General features: G+C 44.8%; 2 protein-coding genes across 4 annotated transcripts; one reads left to right on the top strand and one right to left on the bottom strand.

Moving 5' to 3' along the window:
• Positions 1-4,639: 4,639 nt before the first annotated feature.
• Positions 4,640-5,909, top strand: HIPK4 (homeodomain interacting protein kinase 4). Its single transcript, XM_072124733.1, has 2 exons — positions 4,640-5,827; positions 5,893-5,909. The coding sequence occupies exons 1-2, from the start codon at positions 4,714-4,716 to the stop codon at positions 5,907-5,909; spliced, it is 1,131 nt and encodes a 376-aa protein (XP_071980834.1). The 5' UTR covers positions 4,640-4,713.
• A 1,709-nt stretch (positions 5,910-7,618) lies between these two features.
• On the bottom strand, positions 7,619-20,597 carry PLD3 (phospholipase D family member 3). 3 transcript variants are annotated; one of them, XM_072125787.1, is made up of 13 exons: positions 20,454-20,597; positions 19,861-20,050; positions 15,157-15,214; positions 14,318-14,383; positions 13,626-13,771; positions 12,636-12,819; positions 12,235-12,355; positions 11,450-11,577; positions 11,172-11,372; positions 10,953-11,092; positions 9,714-9,879; positions 8,722-8,821; positions 7,619-8,285 (listed from the first exon to the last, which is right to left on the bottom strand). In XM_072125787.1, exons 3-13 carry the CDS (start codon positions 15,181-15,183, stop codon positions 8,092-8,094), a joined length of 1,473 nt encoding a protein of 490 aa, XP_071981888.1. In that variant the 5' UTR covers positions 15,184-15,214; positions 19,861-20,050; positions 20,454-20,597; the 3' UTR covers positions 7,619-8,091. The 3 variants fall into 3 exon arrangements, with proteins under 3 accessions (XP_071981888.1, XP_071981889.1, XP_071981890.1); XM_072125788.1 differs by lacking the exons at positions 19,861-20,050; positions 20,454-20,597 and adding an exon at positions 15,479-15,567; XM_072125789.1 differs by lacking the exons at positions 19,861-20,050; positions 20,454-20,597 and adding an exon at positions 15,446-15,529.
• Positions 20,598-21,123: the final 526 nt, after the last annotated feature.

The following is a 21,123-nucleotide window of genomic DNA, read 5'->3' on the forward strand; positions in this document are numbered from 1 at the left end:
CAGTGTTATCTATATAGAGGTCATTGTACAGGTAGGGGAGGAGATAAGCTGTGACATCATCTATTGTCAGTAGTGATGTAATGATAGGTCAGTGTTATCTATATAGAGGTCATTGTACAGGGAGGGGGAGGGGATAAGCTGTGACATCATCTATTGTCAGTAGTGTCGTAATGATGGGTCAGTGTTATCTATATAGAGGTCAATGTACAGGGAGGAGGAGATAAGCTGTGACATCATCTATTGTAAGTAGTGATGTAATGATGGGTCAGTGTTATCTATATAGAGGTCATTGTACAGGGAGGGGGAGGAGATAAGCTGTGACATCATCTATTGTCAGTAGTGATGTAATGATGGGTCAGTGTTATCTATATAGAGGTCATTGTACATGGAGGGGGAGGAGATAAGCTGTGACATCATCTATTGTCAGTAGTGATGTAATGATGGGTCAGTGTTATCTATATAGAGGTCATTGTACAGGGAGGGGGAGGAGATAAGCTGTGACATCATTTATTGTCAGTAGTGATGTAATGATGGGTCAGTGTTATCTATATAGAGGTCATTGTACAGGAAGGAGGAGGAGATAAGCTGTGACATCATCTATTGTCAGTAGTGATGTAATGATGGGTCAGTGTTATCTATATAGAGGTCATTGTACATGGAGGAGGTGATAAGCTGTGACATCATCTATTGTCAGTAGTGATGTAATGATGGGTCAGTGTTATCTATATAGAGGTCATTGTACAGGGAGGAGGTGATAAGCTGTGACATCATCTATTGTCAGTAGTGATGTAATGATGGGTCAGTGTTATCTCTATAGAGGTCATTGTACAGGGAGGGGGAGGAGATAAGCTGTGACATCATCTATTGTCAGTAGTGATGTAATGATGGGTCAGTGTTATCTATATAGAGGTCATTGTACATGGAGGGGGAGGAGATAAGCTGTGACATCATCTATTGTCAGTAGTGATGTAATGATGGGTCAGTGTTATCTATATAGAGGTCATTGTACAGGGAGGGGGGAGGAGATAAGCTGTGACATCATCTATTGTCAGTAGTGATGTAATGATGGGTCAGTGTTATCTATATAGAGATCATTGTACAGGGAGGGGGAGGAGATAAGCTGTGACATCATCTATTGTCAGTAGTGATGTAATGATGGGTCAGTGTTATCTATATAGAGGTCATTGTACAGGGAGGGGGAGGAGATAAGCTGTGACATCATCTATTGTCAGTAGTGATGTAATGATGGGTCAGTGTTATCTATATAGAGGTCATTGTACAGGGAGGGGAAGGAGATAAGCTGTGACATCATCTATTGTCAGTAGTGATGTAATGATGGGTCAGTGTTATCTATATAGAGGACATTGTACAGGGAGGGGGATGAGATAAGCTGTGACATCATCTATTGTCAGTAGTGATGTAATGATGGGTCAGTGTTATCTATATAGAGGTCAATGTACAGGAGGGGGAGGAGATAAGCTGTGACATCATCTATTGTCAGTAGTGATGTAATGATGGGTCAGTGTTATCTATATAGAGGTCATTGTACAGGGAGGAGGAGATAAGCTGTGACATCATCTATTGTCAGTAGTGATGTAATGATGGGTCAGTGTTATCTATATAGAGGTCATTGTACAGGGAGGGGAGGAGGAGATAAGCTGTGACATCATCTATAGTCAGTAGTGATGTAATGATGGGTCAGTGTTATCTATATAGAGGTCATTGTACAGGGAGGGGGAGGAGATAAGCTGTGACATCATCTATTGTCAGTAGTGATGTAGTGATGGGTCAGTGTTATCTATATAGAGGTCATTGTACAGGGAGGGGGAGATAAGCTGTGACATCATCTATTGTCAGTAGTGATGTAATGATGGGTCAGTGTTATCTATATAGAGGTCATTGTACAGGGAGGGGAGGAGATAAGCTGTGACATCATCTATTGTCAGTAGTGATGTAATGATGGGTCAGTGTTATCTATATAGAGGTCATTGTACAGGGAGGGGGAGGAGATAAGCTGTGACATCATTTATTGTCAGTAGTGATGTAATGAGGGGTCAGTGTTATCTATATAGAGGTCATTGTACAGGGAGGGGGAGGAGATAAGCTGTGACATCATCTATTGTCAGTAGTGATGTAATGATGGGTCAGTGTTATCTATATAGAGGTCATTGTACAGGGAGGAGGAGATAAGCTGTGACATCATCTATTGTCAGTAGTGATGTAATGATGGGTCAGTGTTATCTATATAGAGGTCATTGTACAGGGAGGGGGAGGAGATAAGCTGTGACATCATCTATTGTCAGTAGTGATGTAATGATGGGTCAGTGTTATCTATATAGAGGTCATTGTACATGGAGGAGGTGATAAGCTGTGACATCATCTATTGTCAGTAGTGATGTAATGATGGGTCAGTGTTATCTATATAGAGGTCATTGTACAGGGAGGGGAGGAGATAAGCTGTGACATCATCTATTGTCAGTAGTGATGTAATGATGGGTCAGTGTTATCTATATAGAGGTCATTGTACAGCGAAGGAGGAGGAGATAAGCTGTGACATCATCTATTGTCAGTAGTGATGTAATGATGGGTCAGTGTTATCTATATAGAGGTCATTGTACAGGGAGGGGGAGGAGATGAGCTGTGACATCATCTATTGTCAGTAGTGATGTAATGATGGGTCAGTGTTATCTATATAGAGGTCATTGTACAGGGAGGGGGAGGAGATAAGCTGTGACATCATCTATTGTCAGTAGTGATGTAATGATGGGTCAGTGTTATCTATATAGAGGTCATTGTACAGGGAGGGGGAGGAGATAAGCTGTGACATCATCTATTGTCAGTAGTGATGTAATGATGGGTCAGTGTTATCTATATAGAGGTCATTGTACAGGGAAGGAGGAGGAGATAAGCTGTGACATCATCTATAGTCAGTAGTGGTGTAATGATGGGTCAGTGTTATCTATATAGAGGTCATTGTACAGGGAGGGGGAGGAGATAAGCTGTGACAACATCTATTGTCAGTAGTGATGTAATGAATGGTCAGTGTTATCTATATAGAGGTCATTGTACAGGGAGGGGGAGGAGAAAAGCTGTGACATCATCTATAGTCAGTAGTGGTGTAATGATGGGTCAGTGTTATCTATATAGAGGTCATTGTACAGGAGGGGGAGGAGATAAGCTGTGACATCATCTATTGTCAGTAGTGATGTAATGATGGGTCAGTGTTATCTATATAGGGGTCATTGTACAGGGAGGGGGAGGAGATAAGCTGTGACATCATCTATTGTCAGTAGTGATGTAATGATGGGTCAGTGTTATCTATATAGAGGTCATTGTAAAGGGAGGAGGAGGAGATAAGCTGTGTCATCATCTATTGTCAGTAGTGATGTAATGATGGGTCAGTGTTATCTATATAGAGGTCATTGTACAGGGAGGGGGAGGAGATAAGCTGTTACATCATCTATTGTCAGTAGTGATGTAATGATGGGTCAGTGTTATCTATATAGAGGTCATTGTACAGGGAGGAGGAGGTGATAAGCTGTGACATCATCTATTGTCAGTAGTGATGTAATGATGGGTCAGTGTTATCTATATAGAGGTCATTGTACAGGGAGGGGGAGGAGATAAGCTGTGACATCATCTATTGTCAGTAGTGATGTAATGATGGGTCAGTGTTATCTATATAGAGGTCATTGTACAGGGAGGGGGAGGAGATAAGCTGTGACAACATCTATTGTCAGTAGTGATGTAATGATGGGTCAGTGCTATCTATATAGAGGTCATTGTACAGGGAGGAGGAGGAGATAAGCTGTGACATCATCTATTGTCAGTAGTGATGTAATGATGGGTCAGTGTTATCTATATAGGGGTCATTGTACAGGGAGGGGGAGGAGATAAGCTGTGACATCATCTATTGTCAGTAGTGATGTAATGATGGGTCAGTGTTATCTATATAGAGGTCATTGTACAGGGAGGAGGGGGAGGAGATAAGCTGTGACATCATCTATTGTCAGTAGTGATGTAATGATGGGTCAGTGTTATCTATATAGAGGTCATTGTACAGGGAGGAGGAGGGGATAAGCTGTGACATCATCTATTGTCAGTAGTGATGTAATGATGGGTCAGTGTTATCTATATAGAGGTCATTGTACAGGGAGGGGGAGGGGATAAGCTGTGACATAAATATGTTTAACATAAAAACTTGGTTAAAAATGTAATTTTTAGTGACCCCCTGTTTTCTGCTTATCACATGACCGGGGATCACACAGGAAGTATTACATGAAGCAGAGATCTAGAAAACCAGGAGGAATCGATGCATGAAGTATATTGTATAACTTTGTACTACCTACCTCCCACCTTTTGGGCAAGAGAAAGAGGGACAAAATCCCCTCCCCCCTTTTTTTAACCACACCCATTGTCCCACCCACAAGTGTAGTATAATATCGACCTTCATGGTCCCCACATAGTATAATGCCCCCTACATTGGTCACCTCCCCTCATCGACCCCCCAATGTAACTCTACAACATATTTTATTATTTTTGTTGCCATTTTGAGGTCACATGACTGATTGGAATGTGGGTTCCCTCCTGTCACCTATGGTAACCCCGGAACTCCCCTGATTATGATGCGGCTGAGTTCTAAGGACTCTTTGCAGGTTCTCCATCATGGTCGGCCACTTCTCCTGGATCGGGGCTGTTGTGTTGTGATCCGGCATGGCTTCCCCCCCCTCCAGAAATGACTGCTACCATGTCATCGAGGAACTGGGGAAAGGGACGTTTGGAAAAGTACTAAAAGCCCAGAGAATAGAAACAGGAGAACTGGTGGCCATCAAGATCATGAAGAATAACGACACGAGGAGCCGCGTGATCACCAACGAGCTCAAGATACTTCATGTGATCCGGCAGGTCGACCCAGACGCCTCTCATCTCGTACGTTTCTATGAACATTTCCAAGTCCTGGATCATTTTTGTTTGGTCTTTGAGCTTCTGCAGCAGAACTTGTACGAATACCAGAAGGAGATTGGATTCGATCCGATTCCCTTACGACACATCAGAACCATCACCGCTCAGGTACTAGAGGCCCTGTCCAAGTTAAAAGAGCTCTCCATTATCCACTCAGACCTGAAGCCGGAGAATATAGTACTAGTAGATCACCTACAATATCCATTTAGAGTGAAAGTCATTGATTTTGGGTCGGCCAGCATTTTATCTGAGGTGAAACACGTGAGGGAACCCTACATACAATCGCGCTTCTACAGAGCTCCGGAAATCCTCCTTGGTTTGCCTTTCTCGGAGACGTTGGATATGTGGTCCCTGGGTTGTATTATTGCTGAGCTCCACTTTGGTTCTCCCCTTTACCCTGGAAATAATGAATACGACCAGATTAGATACATATGTGATACCCTCGGGATGCCGGACAACTATCTCCTGAATGCGGCACGGAAAGCCCTCTGGTTCTTCCAGTACAAGGTGGACGCCCAAAGACAAATCCAATGGAGCATGAAAGCCGAAGGAGAACATCAGAATGTGAAAACTATTGAAAGACGGAAATATGTGTTGAGATCCCTCGAGCAGATAGAACTAATGTACAGAACCAGAACCTGTTACCCACAGTCGGAAGTCCTGGCTGAACACTCGGACCTGAAGAACATGGTGGAGCTCATGAAGATGATGCTGACCTGGGACTCCAACAAGAGGATAAGTCCCGATACAGCGCTGAAGCATCCATTCATTTCTCTCCAGCATATGAAGACTCATTATAGGAGCACAAGATACTATTTGCTGTCGCAGCAGAACCGCTATGGTACCACCCAACCAGAGCCACCGGGTGGTTTACGCTCCCCCAGTTATCATCAAAATCACATAGTGATTGACATTACTGATGGAGAGGAGGTAGAAAGATGGATTGAGGAGATGACTGGTCTCCTTGTTGAAGACTATGCTGAAGGAGGTCTCTACAATATGACCGGCCAAGCTTCTCACCACCAGAAGACAAGGGACGCTCCACATGATGCATCAGGTCACATCAATCCTCTTCTTCCAGAGTCGGGGGATGAGATTAGAGCCGCCCTGTTGGATAATCATCATGACCTGAAAACTGATCGGCCGCCCCAGTCCTCCAGGTTCTCACGTCTATCTCCAAGCAAATCCAACGCAGAGGAGAAGACAACCAATAGGAAACCAGAGGTGCGTGTGACCTGCTGAGTGATGTGTTACATGTGTATCCATTGTCATCTTCCCTTAGGATTGGGGATCGGTGAAGGTACCAGAGTGACTGGAGTGCTGCGGCCTCTTTACAGTCTGCACAGCGCCTCACATGGTGCAGTGGTTGTGCTTGGTATTGCAATTCATCCCACATTCACTTTAATAGGACGGAGCTAAAAACGGGTCATGTGACCACCAGACCCAACATCACCGATGCTGCAAATGACCTTATCCCATTGTTCTGTAGTCCCTGAGAGTCGTCCTAGACCTAGGACATCCCCAGTGTCCCATCTACCAGGATCCTGTGCAGGAGATGACTCTTCATTAAAGGGTTACATTTTGTACAGGCCCAGGGCAGTTTTTTGGGGAACACTCCCCCCGGGGGCTTATATTTATTGTATCTGCAAAGCAGCAGGAACTTGTTCAATGCAGGGGAGATAAACACATTCAGATTTATCCCCTTAAGAGACGTAAGATATAATTTTGGTGACAGTCAAACCTGGTGCTGGGGATAGAGGAGAAATGTAGAGGAATTTGATTAACAATCAATATGTTACCTACAGGTCCAAACCCAACAACAGAGGACAGCGCCACCGATGGACAGAGTCTGCCACGGCATGGAGGAGGAGAAGACTGGCACTGAAAACTGTCCGGAGCGTCTGTGGATCTGCGTATCACACAACGCGCCGCCTTACAGACCGTATCGCCAAGTAAACCACATGACCTCATAGAGGCGCCGCCCCGAATCTGCTGGACTTCACAATCCTAACCAGAAAATGTAAGATTTATGTAACAAGGGTCAGAATATTCATATTTTGTGTAAATTAAAAGACCACAAAGCACAAATAACTACGAGGTTTCCTGGTTATTATTATATCGTATGGACTTATTTTCTGGTATTGAAGAGGTTGTTCCATTTAAGACACAAGAGAAGTGTCTGAGGTCTGAGCGCTGGGACCCCAAGTGCTGGGACCACCGGTGATCGCTAGAATGGGGGCTACCTCCAATAATGTGCACCATCTGGTACGGCCCCATAGTTCGCATCCAATATGATGGCCATTCCATGTGTCCCACTGATCGGACCCCCAGAAATCAAACATTCCCCTATCCTATCAATTAGGGTCACTTACTGTCTCCTTTACACACAAGACGACTTACAATTTGTATTCTTTATTGAAGTAATTTGTACCTCCACCTCCCCAGTACACGCAGTTACTCTATTCCAGCATCAATCAACTAATCCATTTGTTCCCCATAAAAAGTCCCATAGTCACATTGGGGGATATTTATCAGGACCTCTACGCACCGCCAGTGGCACAGAGGCCCAGAAATAATCACAAATGCTAGCTTATGCGATTATTTTCCCCAATCCGCCACCTTCACGCCAGTGGGCTTGAAGGGAAGGGGGGGGGGGTTGGGGGGCGTGGCCGGCCGAGCGGAGGGCGCGTCCGGCCGGGAGTGGGCCGACGCAGGGAGTTACTGTCCCCGCGCCTGCGCACTCGCTGCTGCCGGCGACTTTTCATACGTGAAAAGTCGCCGGCTGCGTAGGGCCTGGCGTAGGATAAACGCTGCGCTGCTGGCAGCACAATACATCAAGAGGCTGCGTATGATAAATATCCCCCATTGAGTTGAGAAGTTTCCAGCAGGTTGGAGGTGAAGTATATTTGTTCTTGCAGTCCCTACGGGACCCCGAAGGCTCTCACCCCGGGTATAAGAAGGTGCTGACCTTGCATCGGTAACAGAAAAAAATCCTCAAAGTGCAAATGGAAGCCAGTAGTAACAGCTAGAAATCCTTGTGCTCGCTTTTTGATCTGTAGTTTGGGTTGAAGCCCCTTATTGTATTTCTTCGCCTCCACAATGTCAGGAGTCTCTGATGCAAGGACCCTCCTAGAAGATGCACTTTTCCTTGTAGGAGGTCAGAGAGTGGAATGAATGGCTGTAGTCGGAGGTCCAGTCTCTCATGAACACGGCCTCCAGTTGTTTCTGCAGGGAGTTTGTGGCGTTGGCCGTGCCGGTCTGATTCACCACGATTGCGGATCCGGCCGTACGGATGAAGTAATCTCCAGCCCAGTTGGAGGTCCCTAAAAGAACACAAAGTCAGTAATGGGTCAAAAACTGAGAAAAAAAAATTGCAATTGTGTCATCCAGGAATTACAGAAAGAACTAAACACTCCTGGGCCTTGTGTCCGGGTTTATACATAAAACAGGAAATGCTAGAAAAAAATATTTCATACCCTACATGACAAAGGAAATCTACCACCAGGATGAAGCATTATAAACCAATCACACTTTCACGCTGGTGTGTGCCCCCTCTGGGGCTCCGACTCAATTAGCAGCTATGGTACCCGGTGCCCCTAGGGCTCATTTCCATGTAAAATACAAGGGCATAAGAAACTGAAAGAAAAGCAGATCCTACCAGATGCACCAGCATGTAAGTGTGCTTGGTTTACAATCCTTCATCCTGGTGGTACATTTCCTTTAAGTTCTGTTATTTAATGCGTGCTGCTATATACTTGCCTATATACGCCACTCTGTCCGTCACCATATACTTGTTGTGATTCACACGGGCAAAGGGGATGTGTTTCTGCTCTTCAGATGCTGGAACTACAAAGATTTTCTGCACAGGAAAGAGAAAAAAGGGGATAAATAAATGCATTATTTTCCATAATTATATGCAAACTTGCATTTGGCTTGTAGAAATTTTTATAATGTCTGGAATCAGCAACCTCATAACAACCCATAAACTATTATGCTGTTTACAAAAGACATGTGTGTCCAAATCAGTTGGTGGAAATGCCCTCGAAGGGCTAAAGCACATCGTTGTTCTGTTACTCACAGACTGCACGGCGGCACATTTCACAGAGCAACCACAGCTCCGAGGATGGGGATATTCATTGATATATGATGCATGTAACACAGCATGCAAATGTGAGGGGACTCCTTGCATCATATATCCCTATGATGCATGGAGTCCCATCCTCTGCACACTGGTTGGTCCGTGAACTACGAACATGCATGTTTTTTTGTGACCAGACAATGTGGCAGCGATGCAGTGATCATATGAATGAGTCCTCCCTACAACACTACGTGGCCATTGGGCCACAGCCACACGTGGTTGTCATCCTATCGACTTTTCTGCTGAATTATCTAAAGATTAGCTCCAGGACTGGTGGAAATGGCCTTACCTGGAAGTTATACACGCTGACACATACTGTGGCCACAGATACAATATTATCTTCTAGGATGTGGGTGCAGATTATGAAGTGTAATACACTGGGACTAAAGTGACAGCAATAAAGACAAAGCATTTGTTTCCTTCGCAGACATTGTTGCTCAGTGCGGAAAATAACATAATGGTCGCGATACTTTCCTTGTGCCGCATCACCGAATTTTGTATGTGTTTTTTTTTACACTGAAGTCTATGGGAGCGGGAAAATCTTCAACAAATCTGCAGCAGGAGGCAGCGCGTGCAGCCTAAAGGAATCAGGAGGACGCAGGGGAACACCTACCACCTCTATGTCGTAGTGGGACTTGTTGCTCTGCAGGGCAGCGAGGGACTGCAGGAAGGGGAACATATTCGGCTTAGTATTTCCCCAGCAGCTGATAAGGAGTCGGACGGTCACATGTCTCTCGTACACGGCTTTTCTCAGATGATTGTCTATCGCTGGCCAGTACCTGCAAACACAAGGAAGCGGGAGAGGAAGTGAACCGTAGGGGACCAGGAAAGTGGGATGTAGCAGAGCCAGGGCTGGCGTTAGGGGGCGGCAAACTGGGCATTTGCCCTGGGTCCCCTGTCTTGAAGGGGCCCCCTGCATGTGGGCAGAGGATGTATTGCTCTTTTAATACCCCTATATATCTCCTGTCTATACATCTCCTATAAAGTGTCTATTTCCCATCTATACATCTTCTCTGATCTATTTATCAATCTTCATCTCTCTTCTACTAAATCCATCTATAATCTACTTTATATTTCTGCATCTATGAATCTATCATCTATCTATACATTTGTATCATCTTTCATATTTATCTTCTATCATCCATCTCCCTGTCATCTCCTATAAAGTTCTCCTACAGCCCCATATTACAGACACTTACCTACTGTATGTAGCTACAAAGTGTTATTATTGTTATTTATTGTTCATAAAATAGTTATATTTTGGGGCCCCACTTCAGCCATGAGTAGAGGCAGCTGAACAGCACAGAAATATCACAATTTTTAAAGGGGTTGGCCACTTCTCAATTCTCTTCCATTAGACAGGTCTCTGTGTAGTATATATATATAATGTACCTGTGTCTTTGCCTCCTTTCTCACCATTTTTCCCTCTCCATATTATATATATATATATATATATATATATATATATATATATATATATAACACTTCCTTTCTACTCCTTCAGTCTGTCCTAATCTCACTGTGCCTCTATCACTCATAGTTTGTCCTCGCTGACAGACACAGGGAGAGGGGAGGGAGCAGGATAAGTCATAACTCTCCTCCTGCAACTCCTCCTACTCAGCAGAGCTCAGACGTGTAATCAAATCCTGGAAAAGCTACAGAGAGCGCTAAAGTAAGTAGCAGGACTGCTGAATCACTTGATGAACATTCAGAGATTATTATTAAAAGGCAGCAAAAGCGCATGGGCAACTAATGTGATAGGATGGCCAACACCTTTAATGTGATGCTACAGATCTACCTACGAGTCCTGGCTGATCCTAAACACTTCCATTCCATGTATCATCTCCATTACCTCCGTGGTTTAGAGAACTCCTCTGTGGGTGTGTAGTCCATGACAGAGATGTACACAAACTTCTTGGCGTCATCTATAACACTGAGGATGGAGTCTATATCATCGGTTCTCCCCTTGGCAGACAGTGGCGGGGGTGAGCTCTGATATAACAGAAGAGAGGACAATACTGAGCATGTGCGGCCATGTCCTAATACTCCGGATGTGATGGCTGATACTTACAGACAGATACACCAGGGACGCCGTGCTGTTCAGAGACACTTCCAGTGGAGTTTCTTTGTTGTAAGTGGTGGAGAACGTGTCCGGCCACGGGGAAGGGATAGTCGCATTGTCCTGACCGAGTACCCAATAAGCATCAAAGATTTTACCCAAATCTTGGGCCAGACAAGTGCAGTTATAGACCGCGGTGCCCAATTCTTTCACCTAAAAGCAAAGTAGAACAAATAAGACGACACGAAAGACGCCTAAACCGGACCGTAAGATGGAAATCGGGGAATTACCTGCGTCAGTGACCTCCAGTCCATGTTGGCGCTGCCGATATATATGTGTTTGCCATCCACCACCCAGAATTTGGTGTGCAGCACGCCATTGGTCATGCGGGGGAGATTTACAACCCGGACCTCAGCTCCTGGACCCAAACACGGAGAAGAGAAGTCAGGGATGTGCATTTATAGTTGGTTTATGCCATAGACTTTAAACCATACAAACTGTCTTAAATTAATTCTTTACCATGCAAAGCTGTTCACCGAGTTGGGTAATGGCCTCGGATGAACCGTGTGACTCTACATTTGTGTGTTAGTAGCAGCAGGATTGTCAAAATGCATTTAAATTCCTGGATTGTAGCTGGACTTCAAGCTCTCTGGCGTTTCAGATTTGTAATGTACTGCTGCAATATTCAAACAGAAGCCAACTACAGCCGTGCAGCAGTACAGTGAAGAGCTGTCACACACCAGTGCACCAGAGTCCAGCTACATTCCTGGAATATAAATGCATGGCTACAGCTTAATATGGTCAGAACTGCAGATTCTATTTAGCAAAAGGTGGAGTAAAAGGTGTTGTAATATCCCAAGATATCCCAAGGGGAGGCAGAAGGAAACCAGTCACACATGTGATCTAGGTTTTTGGTTGCCTTAAAGGGCATCTACCACCAGGATGGAGGACTGCGGGTCTGTTAATAGAGCCTGAAGCCACTGAGGCTCATTTGCATGCAATCTTTCATCCTAGTGGTAGATGGTCTTTAACATTATTCCTATTTATATTATCACGGACTCCTGCGGGTCCTCACCGCTGTCTCTGAGGGCATCGATGTCGGCGTCTTTTGCCTTGGATCCTGAAGGATTGACAGCAACTCTTAGACGGACCCCCCGCTGCTTTAATTTCATCATTTCTTGTAGGATTTCTTCCCCCTGTAAAACACATAGGACTTCAGCCTTTTCATCTAGCAGTGACTATCTGGAGGAGCAAAGGATGAGAATGTGTGAGCTGTGACGTATCTGTGCATGACATGTCAGGACAGGATAAGGTTTGTAGTTCTTATCCTGCACATTTGTTGCAGTCTTTCCAGGCTCCTTTAAGACAAGATCTCCACTTACCGTAAGAAAGTGGCATCATCCTTGACACACGACAATATTAGGAAATTAGAACACAAAGGAAGGAAGTTTTGCAAGTCTTATAATGAAGGGTCACCTGACTGGCGGAGGAATGATTGGTGTGGGTGTCCTTATTCGTCAGAGTCCAGTAGAACGAGGCAATGTCCACGCTGCTCTGGGCTTGGCTCAGGAGGTTCTTCCAGCTCTGATATACGGACGGATTGATGGTGGCGTTGGAGGAATACTCCAACCCTTCAGGAATGCTTTCTACTAGGACCAAACTAATGGAGATGATAGGAGTTATAGTCATCCCAAAAATAGCCGGACTACAGCATTCGCATACTGACATCTTTGAAGCTTCTTCCCTGACCTTCCATATAGACATGCACACTTGGCTCAGCTGAGCATGCATGGATAGAGAAACTTCTAGAAACAGGATATTTCCTGGCAGAACAAACCTCAAAGAACCCCATAAATATTACACATATGTCGGCCAAACCCAGTGATTTAAATTGCCAGATCTTTTATGTTCCCACAACTTCTCCCCTCCCCCATATAATACACGTGCATTTCTCATCAGAGCCGAGAGTGCATGTGTATTGCACTCTACAACTTTTTGTAAGCTACTGATATATTTTAATTCTATCACCACGGTCCAAATAAATGCACTGAGGTTTGTGCAATCGTTTGGACGGCTGAAGCAGCTTGTGATAATGTACTTGCCCTATGGGACATAAAACCAGCGTGACTGTTCTCCGCCCACATGACTCCTTACATATCCAGCATTCACGGGTCCGTTCCTGTGCAATGCAGAATCTCTCCGAATATAGAAGGACATCGCTGTGATCCTGACAATTCCTGCCTAAATCTTCATTACATACAGTAGTCAGTGTCACTGAATTGTTAGGTTGTGAGTTTTGGGTTTCAACATACCTATAATTTATACCAGAAACAGGACAAACCGATACAAATGTATCGGACTGAACTGCAACATAAGATAAAGCCCAAGGACAGATGTGACTTTGTTCCTTTCCTGGACAACCCATTGCAAAAACTAATAGAAAGGTAATGTTATTATCTGCCTCACCTGCAGGGGTCGCTACAGCTGTTATCCGGACTGACCGACTTCTCCGTTGAGCTTGTACAGAGCAGCGGGAAGAGCAGAAGCTGCGCGGCCATAAGACAGAAGAGCACAGTGACCAGGATGGCGATGACCAACGCGCACTGGTAGTACTGAAACACATCAATATCATCCACTGTAAGACACGCTGCATGGGTCCGATATACAATTTGGTCGATTACACAGGGATGTAACCGCTTCTCGTCTTCCTTGTCCGTTATGATCGTCCTAATATAACGTCTACTGATGCTGATCATAAGCCGGCTGCAGAACAATGTGTGCAGCCCATGGAAACCAACCAGTGTGCTTGTACCAGCTCACATACTGAACACACTGCACAGGACGGGAGTCCTTGCATCATACACAACTACAATGCAAGGACTCCCTTTCTGACAAAGGGCAGTGCTGAGACTGTAAGGTCTGTTAAAGTCCCTCCGGCGACAGACAGGGTCCTTGCATCATATTTCTGTGTGATTTAAGGACTCCGGTCCTCTGCGTTCAGTCTGTGGCATTGGACCAACATTTGGGTCCATTTCTACAGGACGAACAATGAAGCCATGTTTATGAATTTCTGAGCACCACGGACCCAATAGTGATATTTAAAAGGATCAGCGCTTTTTGTATAGCTAAAGCAGTATACATTTCGGGAGTGGACCTACCCTGCGAGCGTTGTTCTGTAAGCGGCCCATGTATACGACATGATCTTCTATCTCTGGCGAGGAAATCTGAGGAGGAGACACAATAACAGAAGATTTAAAGACAGCAATCCGGGGTCCGAGGCTCCAAATGTGATCATTTGCCTCTTGTGATGATATATTGTGTGGAGTGCACAGGATATAGGCCGCAACTAATGGTCATCTCAGCTTTTTGTGTAGTGAACCTGTCCTCAATGTCTTACATGCAGTCAACACCTGCAAAGATGTTGTAGGGATAGTGGATAATAATCTAATCGGTGGAGGAGCTGGTTAAGCTTGTTTCCTGCAGCTCCAGAAATTCTATGGGAGCTCCAGAAATTGCTGAGCCCAGCGCCCAGATATATCCAGCACTCTCACTGAGGGAATGGGAGCACCGGAGGTAGAGCGGAGTGGAGCGTCAGTGTTCGTGCTGGACCTAGACCCCCTGTCTCCAGATTGCTTGTGGTCCATCTCATGATCGATGCTGGTCCCAGAAGTCAGACCCTCACCGAGTGTAAGGGGTAACAAGCAAACTTGATACAACCCCTTTAAAACCACTCATTATTGTACAACCTTTTCATGTAACTTCAATTCACTTCAATGGTAGTCAAAAAAAAAGCAGCCTAGATCAGGGGTCTCTTATTGTCTGGATTTGGCTGTAACAATGGACGGGAGGAAAAGGGGGTCATTCAGTTAATCAGTAAAATATCTTGTGATATGCAAATATTCCATAAATGTACATTAATTGAGAAGTATTTCCGTGTGAGATTATACATGTGCGAAACTTCTGGCGATTTACATCAATAATAATAATAATCACTCACCGGTTTGTAGACCACTTTTGGTTTCATCGTTTCTTCGGGTATGAGACGTCACAAGGTCCTGGGGAGACAGAAGCCGAGTAGAGTAAAAACCCTTCTCATAGTCCAAGTAGTTATAATGAGAAGGGAGATGGGGCTGCAGAATAACCGGGACTCAGCCTCCTCCCTAGGTCAGGGCTGATGAGACGCAATGATATGTGTCATGTATCAGATATTATGTGTCATGTATCAGATATTATGTGTCATGTACCAGATATTACGTGTCATGTATAAGATACTATGTGTCATGTATCAGATATTATGTGTCATGTATAATTGTGGTCACCGGTTCTGCGGCTCCTGGTCACACTTGTTCTTCTCCTTCCTCTTAATGTGTCTGTTGTTTTCGGAGCACCAGGCGCTCACACATTTAGAGGCTCCGGCTGTGTAATCAAGTTTCAGACAGAAGTCCGGCATGTGACTGGTGACCATTACACAAATCCCTGATCTGACTTGTAGTAGTCGGCAGCTTTTTGTCAATGACAGCCCTCACATGACAAACCCGTCACCAGCGGATGGGGGATGGATGAAAAAGCTACAGAAATAGCCATGTACTGCAAGTGTGGTGTGAATGCCCCCCAATATCTCTGGCCACAGCACAGGAAGACAATCATATAAAAGTGTATACAATCCCAGGAGGGGCAAAAGGAACTATTAACTTCCAGCGGGTGAATAGGGGCCAAATATTCACCATATACACCCATGTAGGACGTCTCTGAGAATCTCCTGCCTTCTATAACACCGCCATCTCACAACCCCAGACAAGTATATTCTACCTTTAACTCCCTACTCCCCCCTCCAGCACCTCCACTTACCTCTCTCATCTCTGCTGGGGACTTCGCTTCACACTTCAAATCTTCCTGTACACGTGCACCTGTCACCCCCATCCTGAAGAAGCATCTCTGGACCCATCTGAACTATCGCTCCATCTCACTACCTCCATTCGCCTCAAACCCCTGGAACAACATGTCCATCTGGAACCATCTTCCTACCTTTCCTCCAACCTGTTCTTCGACAAACTACACTCTGTTCCCAACCCAATCATTTGGCTCAGACTTGACCTGACCAGACCCGGTCTCCAATGATCTACTGGCTCCCAAGGCAAAACATCACGACTCTGCTCTCCATGATCCGTCCTCTGCCTTTCCCACCAGTGATAATCCTCTCCTGCTGTTCTCTTTACAATTCGGTTTCCCTGGACCTGACCGTAAACTCCTCACTATGATGGGACAGATTCCCTGTAGTTTATTTGCATTGCAAGGCAGGTCCTGGTCCTGTATCAGCCCACTTATACACTGTTCTCAGTAGCATGGAGAGTATGTCATTGTGTCTTATATCCATCTCCTCTTTCTTTTTCCATGTGTCAGATACTAGTAGAATCTTCAGAAGGTAAATAAAAGTGTAAATAAACCCTGGACTCTGATAATCTAAGCACATTGTCAGCACACAACATCTCACAGCACAGAGGAATCATGAAGTGTCTGCTCAGAGAGTCCCCGCTCACACTCTGGAGTCTTACACTGATCATCAATGAGTGATAGGAGCTAAGACAGCAATAACTCCGTAAAGTAATGGGATACAAATGATCTTTACACATCATATTAAAGCCATGAATGTTGTCCCAATCAATGAACTAAATGCCCTGAGCCTCGGCATCATCAGGCTGTGATAGTGTAAGTGTCGGGTCACTCATCCTCCATGTAACTGCAGTCCATATGAGTGAATGCAGCCTTGTGCTGTACAGACTGACCAATGCTTTGCTGTAGGGGGGTCAGGGTTCAGGGAGCACTGACCCAGATGAAGCAGTTTTTTGTAGCAAGTTATTGAATTCTGCAATGACTAAGATGTTCCAGCTCTGACCATTCAGGATCCGCTGCATTCTCTCGCCTTAGATACACAGATGCACTTGCTCAAGTAACCACGGATCACATGATTCGGAGCCCAAGCCATTCCCTCTGTCACATGCCACTTGTGCCCAAGGACAACGACCTACATTTTCCGTGTGTGATTCATCTGGGTGAGGTTTGTTTTCCCAAGATGCAGGATAATAATAGTAATATCATAGGTGAATGCGCCCGGCTACAAGCGTCACATGGAGGCAGCGCAGCAGTGTGCACCACAATGGCAGCACAGACACTTCTTATACCTAGAAGAACGTGCACAGTCCGACAAAAGTGCAGCATAACCCTTAGTAAATGAGCCCCATTGTGTCTAATTTTTGGGTTATCTTTTTAAGGTTTTGGGCATGCGAATGCGTTTTGTCTGAAACGTCATCCAAAAGTCTCAAATGTTTAAGCAAACCCCATGCCTGCGCCGGCTCTGGACAAACTAATTTGTGACTTTTTACAAACAACTGCGGAAAAATTAGAGACATTTTTCCAGACGTTGACATCTGGATATTTAAGATCGGACGCAGCCGTGTAAAACTCTGTTGTGCCAAACTTTGCTAAACGGGTGTAACAGTTTCAAATGTTGATGAAATTACATTAAAAAGTCGCAAAAAAAAAAAAAAACATAAAGGGGCAGATTTACTTACCCGGTCCATTCACGATCCAGCGGCGCGTTCTCTGTGCGGAGGATTCAGGCCTTCCGGCGATTCACTAAGGTAGTTCCTCCGACGTCCACCAGGTGTCGCTGCTGCGCTGAAGAGCATCGGAACGTACTGGAGTTCACCGAGCCATCCTGGGCGAAGGTAAGTGAGCGACACTTTTTTTTTTTTTTTTTTTAAATGCACCGGTTTGTCCGAATCCTTCAGGTTTTTTTTTTTACGGCCACGCCCCCCGATTTCCGTCGCGTGCATGCCGATGCGCCACAATACGATCGCGTGCGCCAAAATCCCGGGGCAATACAGGGAAAAAATCCGCAGAAAACTGAAAAGTTTGGTTAACACGTCGCAAAAACGCGAATTGGGCCCTTAGTAAATGACCCCCAAAGAGTTTGAGCAAAGACCCACGACGTGTGAACGTGACCTCCGTGTTCTCGGGTTCAATTAGTCAATGTCCTGTGTGTACAACAATCTGCAGAGGTTCTGGGAACTGAAGATAAAGTAGTCACCGACTGCAGGAAGGAAAATACAATAAACACCCGACCCGCATGCAGTCACCTGACATAACACGACCGAGAAAAATCCAACCTCCGTCAACAACATCTCCACAACCCTACAGCCCTGGCTGCGATCACATGTGACATCTTCATTGCGTTTTACACTGCTTTTAAACATTTGTGTTTACAAAATGTAATGTTAACATGATGTTAACACATGCAATAACATCTGTGATTTGTTAACACAGTGTTAATGTGTTGTTAAACCAATTTTTTAAATGAAAATGTTAACAGCAATGTCATTAGGTAAATCTCTTCTCCTCCGCGGTTGTATTGCGTATTAAAATGCGATGTAAATGTAATCCTGCTTTCATGGATCCCCTGTGTTGTCCATGGGGAAATATTTTATCCTCCCCAAGTGTAATTATTTGCATCTCTCAAAACGAGACACAGTGGGCCACGATCACACACTGTTCACACGTTGCGTTTTTGTTGCATTCCAAAGGCTTCAGCCTTGATCACATGCCCGGGTTACGTTTCCATTGCAGTTGCTAAAACGCAATGTAACCTCAGCATGTGATCAAGGCTGAACCTTTGGAATGCAACAAAAAAAAAGTGACGCACTGCATCGTGTGAACACGCCCCGAGTATGGGTGATGGCACACGTGGCGTTTGGAACCCGTTTTTGGCCCGTTTTTAAGCAGGCCGTTAAATAATGCATCCGTTTTTGACCAGTTTTATTTAATATAATTGGTCAAACGCATGCATTTTTTTAACGGACTGTTTAAAAACGGGTTCAAAACGCCACGTGTGCCATCACCCTATTGGTCCGTTTTTTAACATCCGTTTTCAGTTCGTTTTTGGCCGTTTACCATGCGTTTGGCTGCTTACAACCTGTTTATCTATTAAGATAATTGGGAAAAACTGACTAAAAACGGACCAAAAACGCCACGCGTGCCATCACCCCATGTCTTGTGCTTCAATTTAGAAGCTTCTCCCAATAGCAGATGTGTTTAGACCTAAACATAAAAGTGATTGGGAGAAACTACCCCCTATTGTGCTACAATTGTGTTGAAATGCAACGTGTGAACACAACCCTCAGGGCTTATTTACATGCGTTTGCCATACAAGATATTTATGGATTGTATCCGGACCCATTGTTCCCCATGTGCCGGTTTTATTTACTCCCAAAGACGACAATAAAATCTTTGGGAGTAAATACATTTTTATAAGAAACCGTTCCGTAAATATTAATGTACATTATTTGGCTGTCAAACAAAAGAAAACAGTAACCTCCAATGTTTTCCTCCTTACAATGGATTGTAATCTCCCTGTTTATTGGGTTTGTTGTTATAACCTGACACTTTTACGGCGCTGTATAACATTTATTCTATCCATCTCTATAGATCTGCAGTAGTTCCTCATCGGGCGCAGATAACGGTCTGCAGGGACCGCAGTTAGGGAAGATGATACTAGTGACAGCCGGGACATGACTGGGGACACAGAATTCCAGGCATCTGCTTGTTTCATGCCGAGATCTAACAAAGTTTCCGTCTTATGAAACAAAGTAACAGAAAAGTAACAAACAGGAGAGTAAGAGGAAGGTACGAAGCGTTGGCGACCTACCGGCAGCTCAGCAGTCAGTGGCCTCCTCCAGGCTCATCTGTGGAATACAAAGCAGCTGCCCCCTGCTCAGGCCGGGTGCACACAGAGGGGCAGGGATTTCTGGGTCACACAATTGGGAGGGCCCGGGTGTTGTTTGGCTTCCTGGAGTAGGAGGGGTTATCCCGGCCGGTGTCACGCGTCACACAACAAGCTGCAGAGAAGAAGCAGACAAGTCACTGCAGGTGCTGCCTCTATTCTATGGCACAAAGACCTAAGATCTGACCCAGCGGCTCCTTGCATCATGTAGAACTATGATGGCCGGAGCCCCGTTCCATCTCACTGATCATTCTGTCAAATATGGTTTGCACACGATTATCTAAAAGCAATGGCCTCCTGTCTCATCAGTGACAAAGAAAGAGACTACGTGCACACACTCCTTATACAAGAGACATTTAAAGGGAACCTGTCACCAGCTTTTACCCCACTAAGCTAGCAGCCTCCTCAGGCCGGGTATAAAATGTCCTTTCTAGAATTCCCTCTTTATGGGAAACCTCTCACATTTACATATATAAAAAAAACTCCTCCAAAATGAGCAGAAAACAGTCATATTTTACCTGAGACGAGTCAAGTTTGGAGGCTGCAAGGCGAGTGTCACTTCAGGCACTCTTCTCTTCAGTTTTATAATATTAAAGGTAACAAATCTCATCACTGAGATCACATCAGGCTTGTGGTTCTGTGATTTACAGAACCAGAGATGCAAGCAGTCAAATAAAGGTGGAATTTGGATTTTTATCTGCAGCTTGCAATTCCAACTATGCGACCTGAAAGATGAGATTCTTATCTTTGAGAGTGCGGTCACATGCTCAGTTTTTCAAGCCAAAAATCAGGAGTGTGACCGCACCCTAATATAATGTGTTTAGATACTAAAGAACTGAAAATGGGGGCGTCTGAAGTGACTGTCCCAGGCAGCCTCTAAGCATGACTCATTTCAGGAAAAATATGTCTCTTCTCAGCTCATTTTCACACAACTTTTTTTTTTTTTTTACAGGAAAGCAGGCGAGATGAGCAGACCTGACGTTCAACTTTGGGATCAGCCAAAAAATGGACGCCCCTAGAAACGAGCCATGTCTATGATTGGCCGGGGATGGGATTTCCGCTCATCTCTAGTGAGATTTCCCATTAAAGGAGAAATTCTAGAAAGAACATTTCATTCCCTCCCCGAGGGGCTGCCAGTTTAATGGGATAAAAAAGGGAGGTAACAGTTTCCCTTTAAGGTACATTTCA

This window comes from Engystomops pustulosus, chromosome 9 (assembly GCF_040894005.1).
Source record: "Engystomops pustulosus chromosome 9, aEngPut4.maternal, whole genome shotgun sequence".
In the NCBI taxonomy this organism is placed as follows: Eukaryota; Metazoa; Chordata; class Amphibia; order Anura; family Leptodactylidae; genus Engystomops; species Engystomops pustulosus.

What these genes read in the sequence shown, in the direction of transcription:
- HIPK4 (XM_072124733.1), top strand. Translation starts at nt 4,714, where the DNA reads ATGGCTTCCCCCCCCTCCAGAAATGACTGCTACCATGTCATCGAGGAA.
- PLD3 (XM_072125787.1), bottom strand. Translation starts at nt 15,183, where the DNA reads ATGAAACCAAAAGTGGTCTACAAACCG. An exon ending in ATCATTCCTCCGCCAGTCAG is followed by an intron (nt 12,356 to 12,635) that starts GTGACCCTTCAT and finishes TGTGTTTTACAG; the next exon opens with GGGGAAGAAATCCTACAAGA. An exon ending in GAGTTCTCTAAACCACGGAG is followed by an intron (nt 9,880 to 10,952) that starts GTAATGGAGATG and finishes TTGTGTTTGCAG; the next exon opens with GTACTGGCCAGCGATAGACA.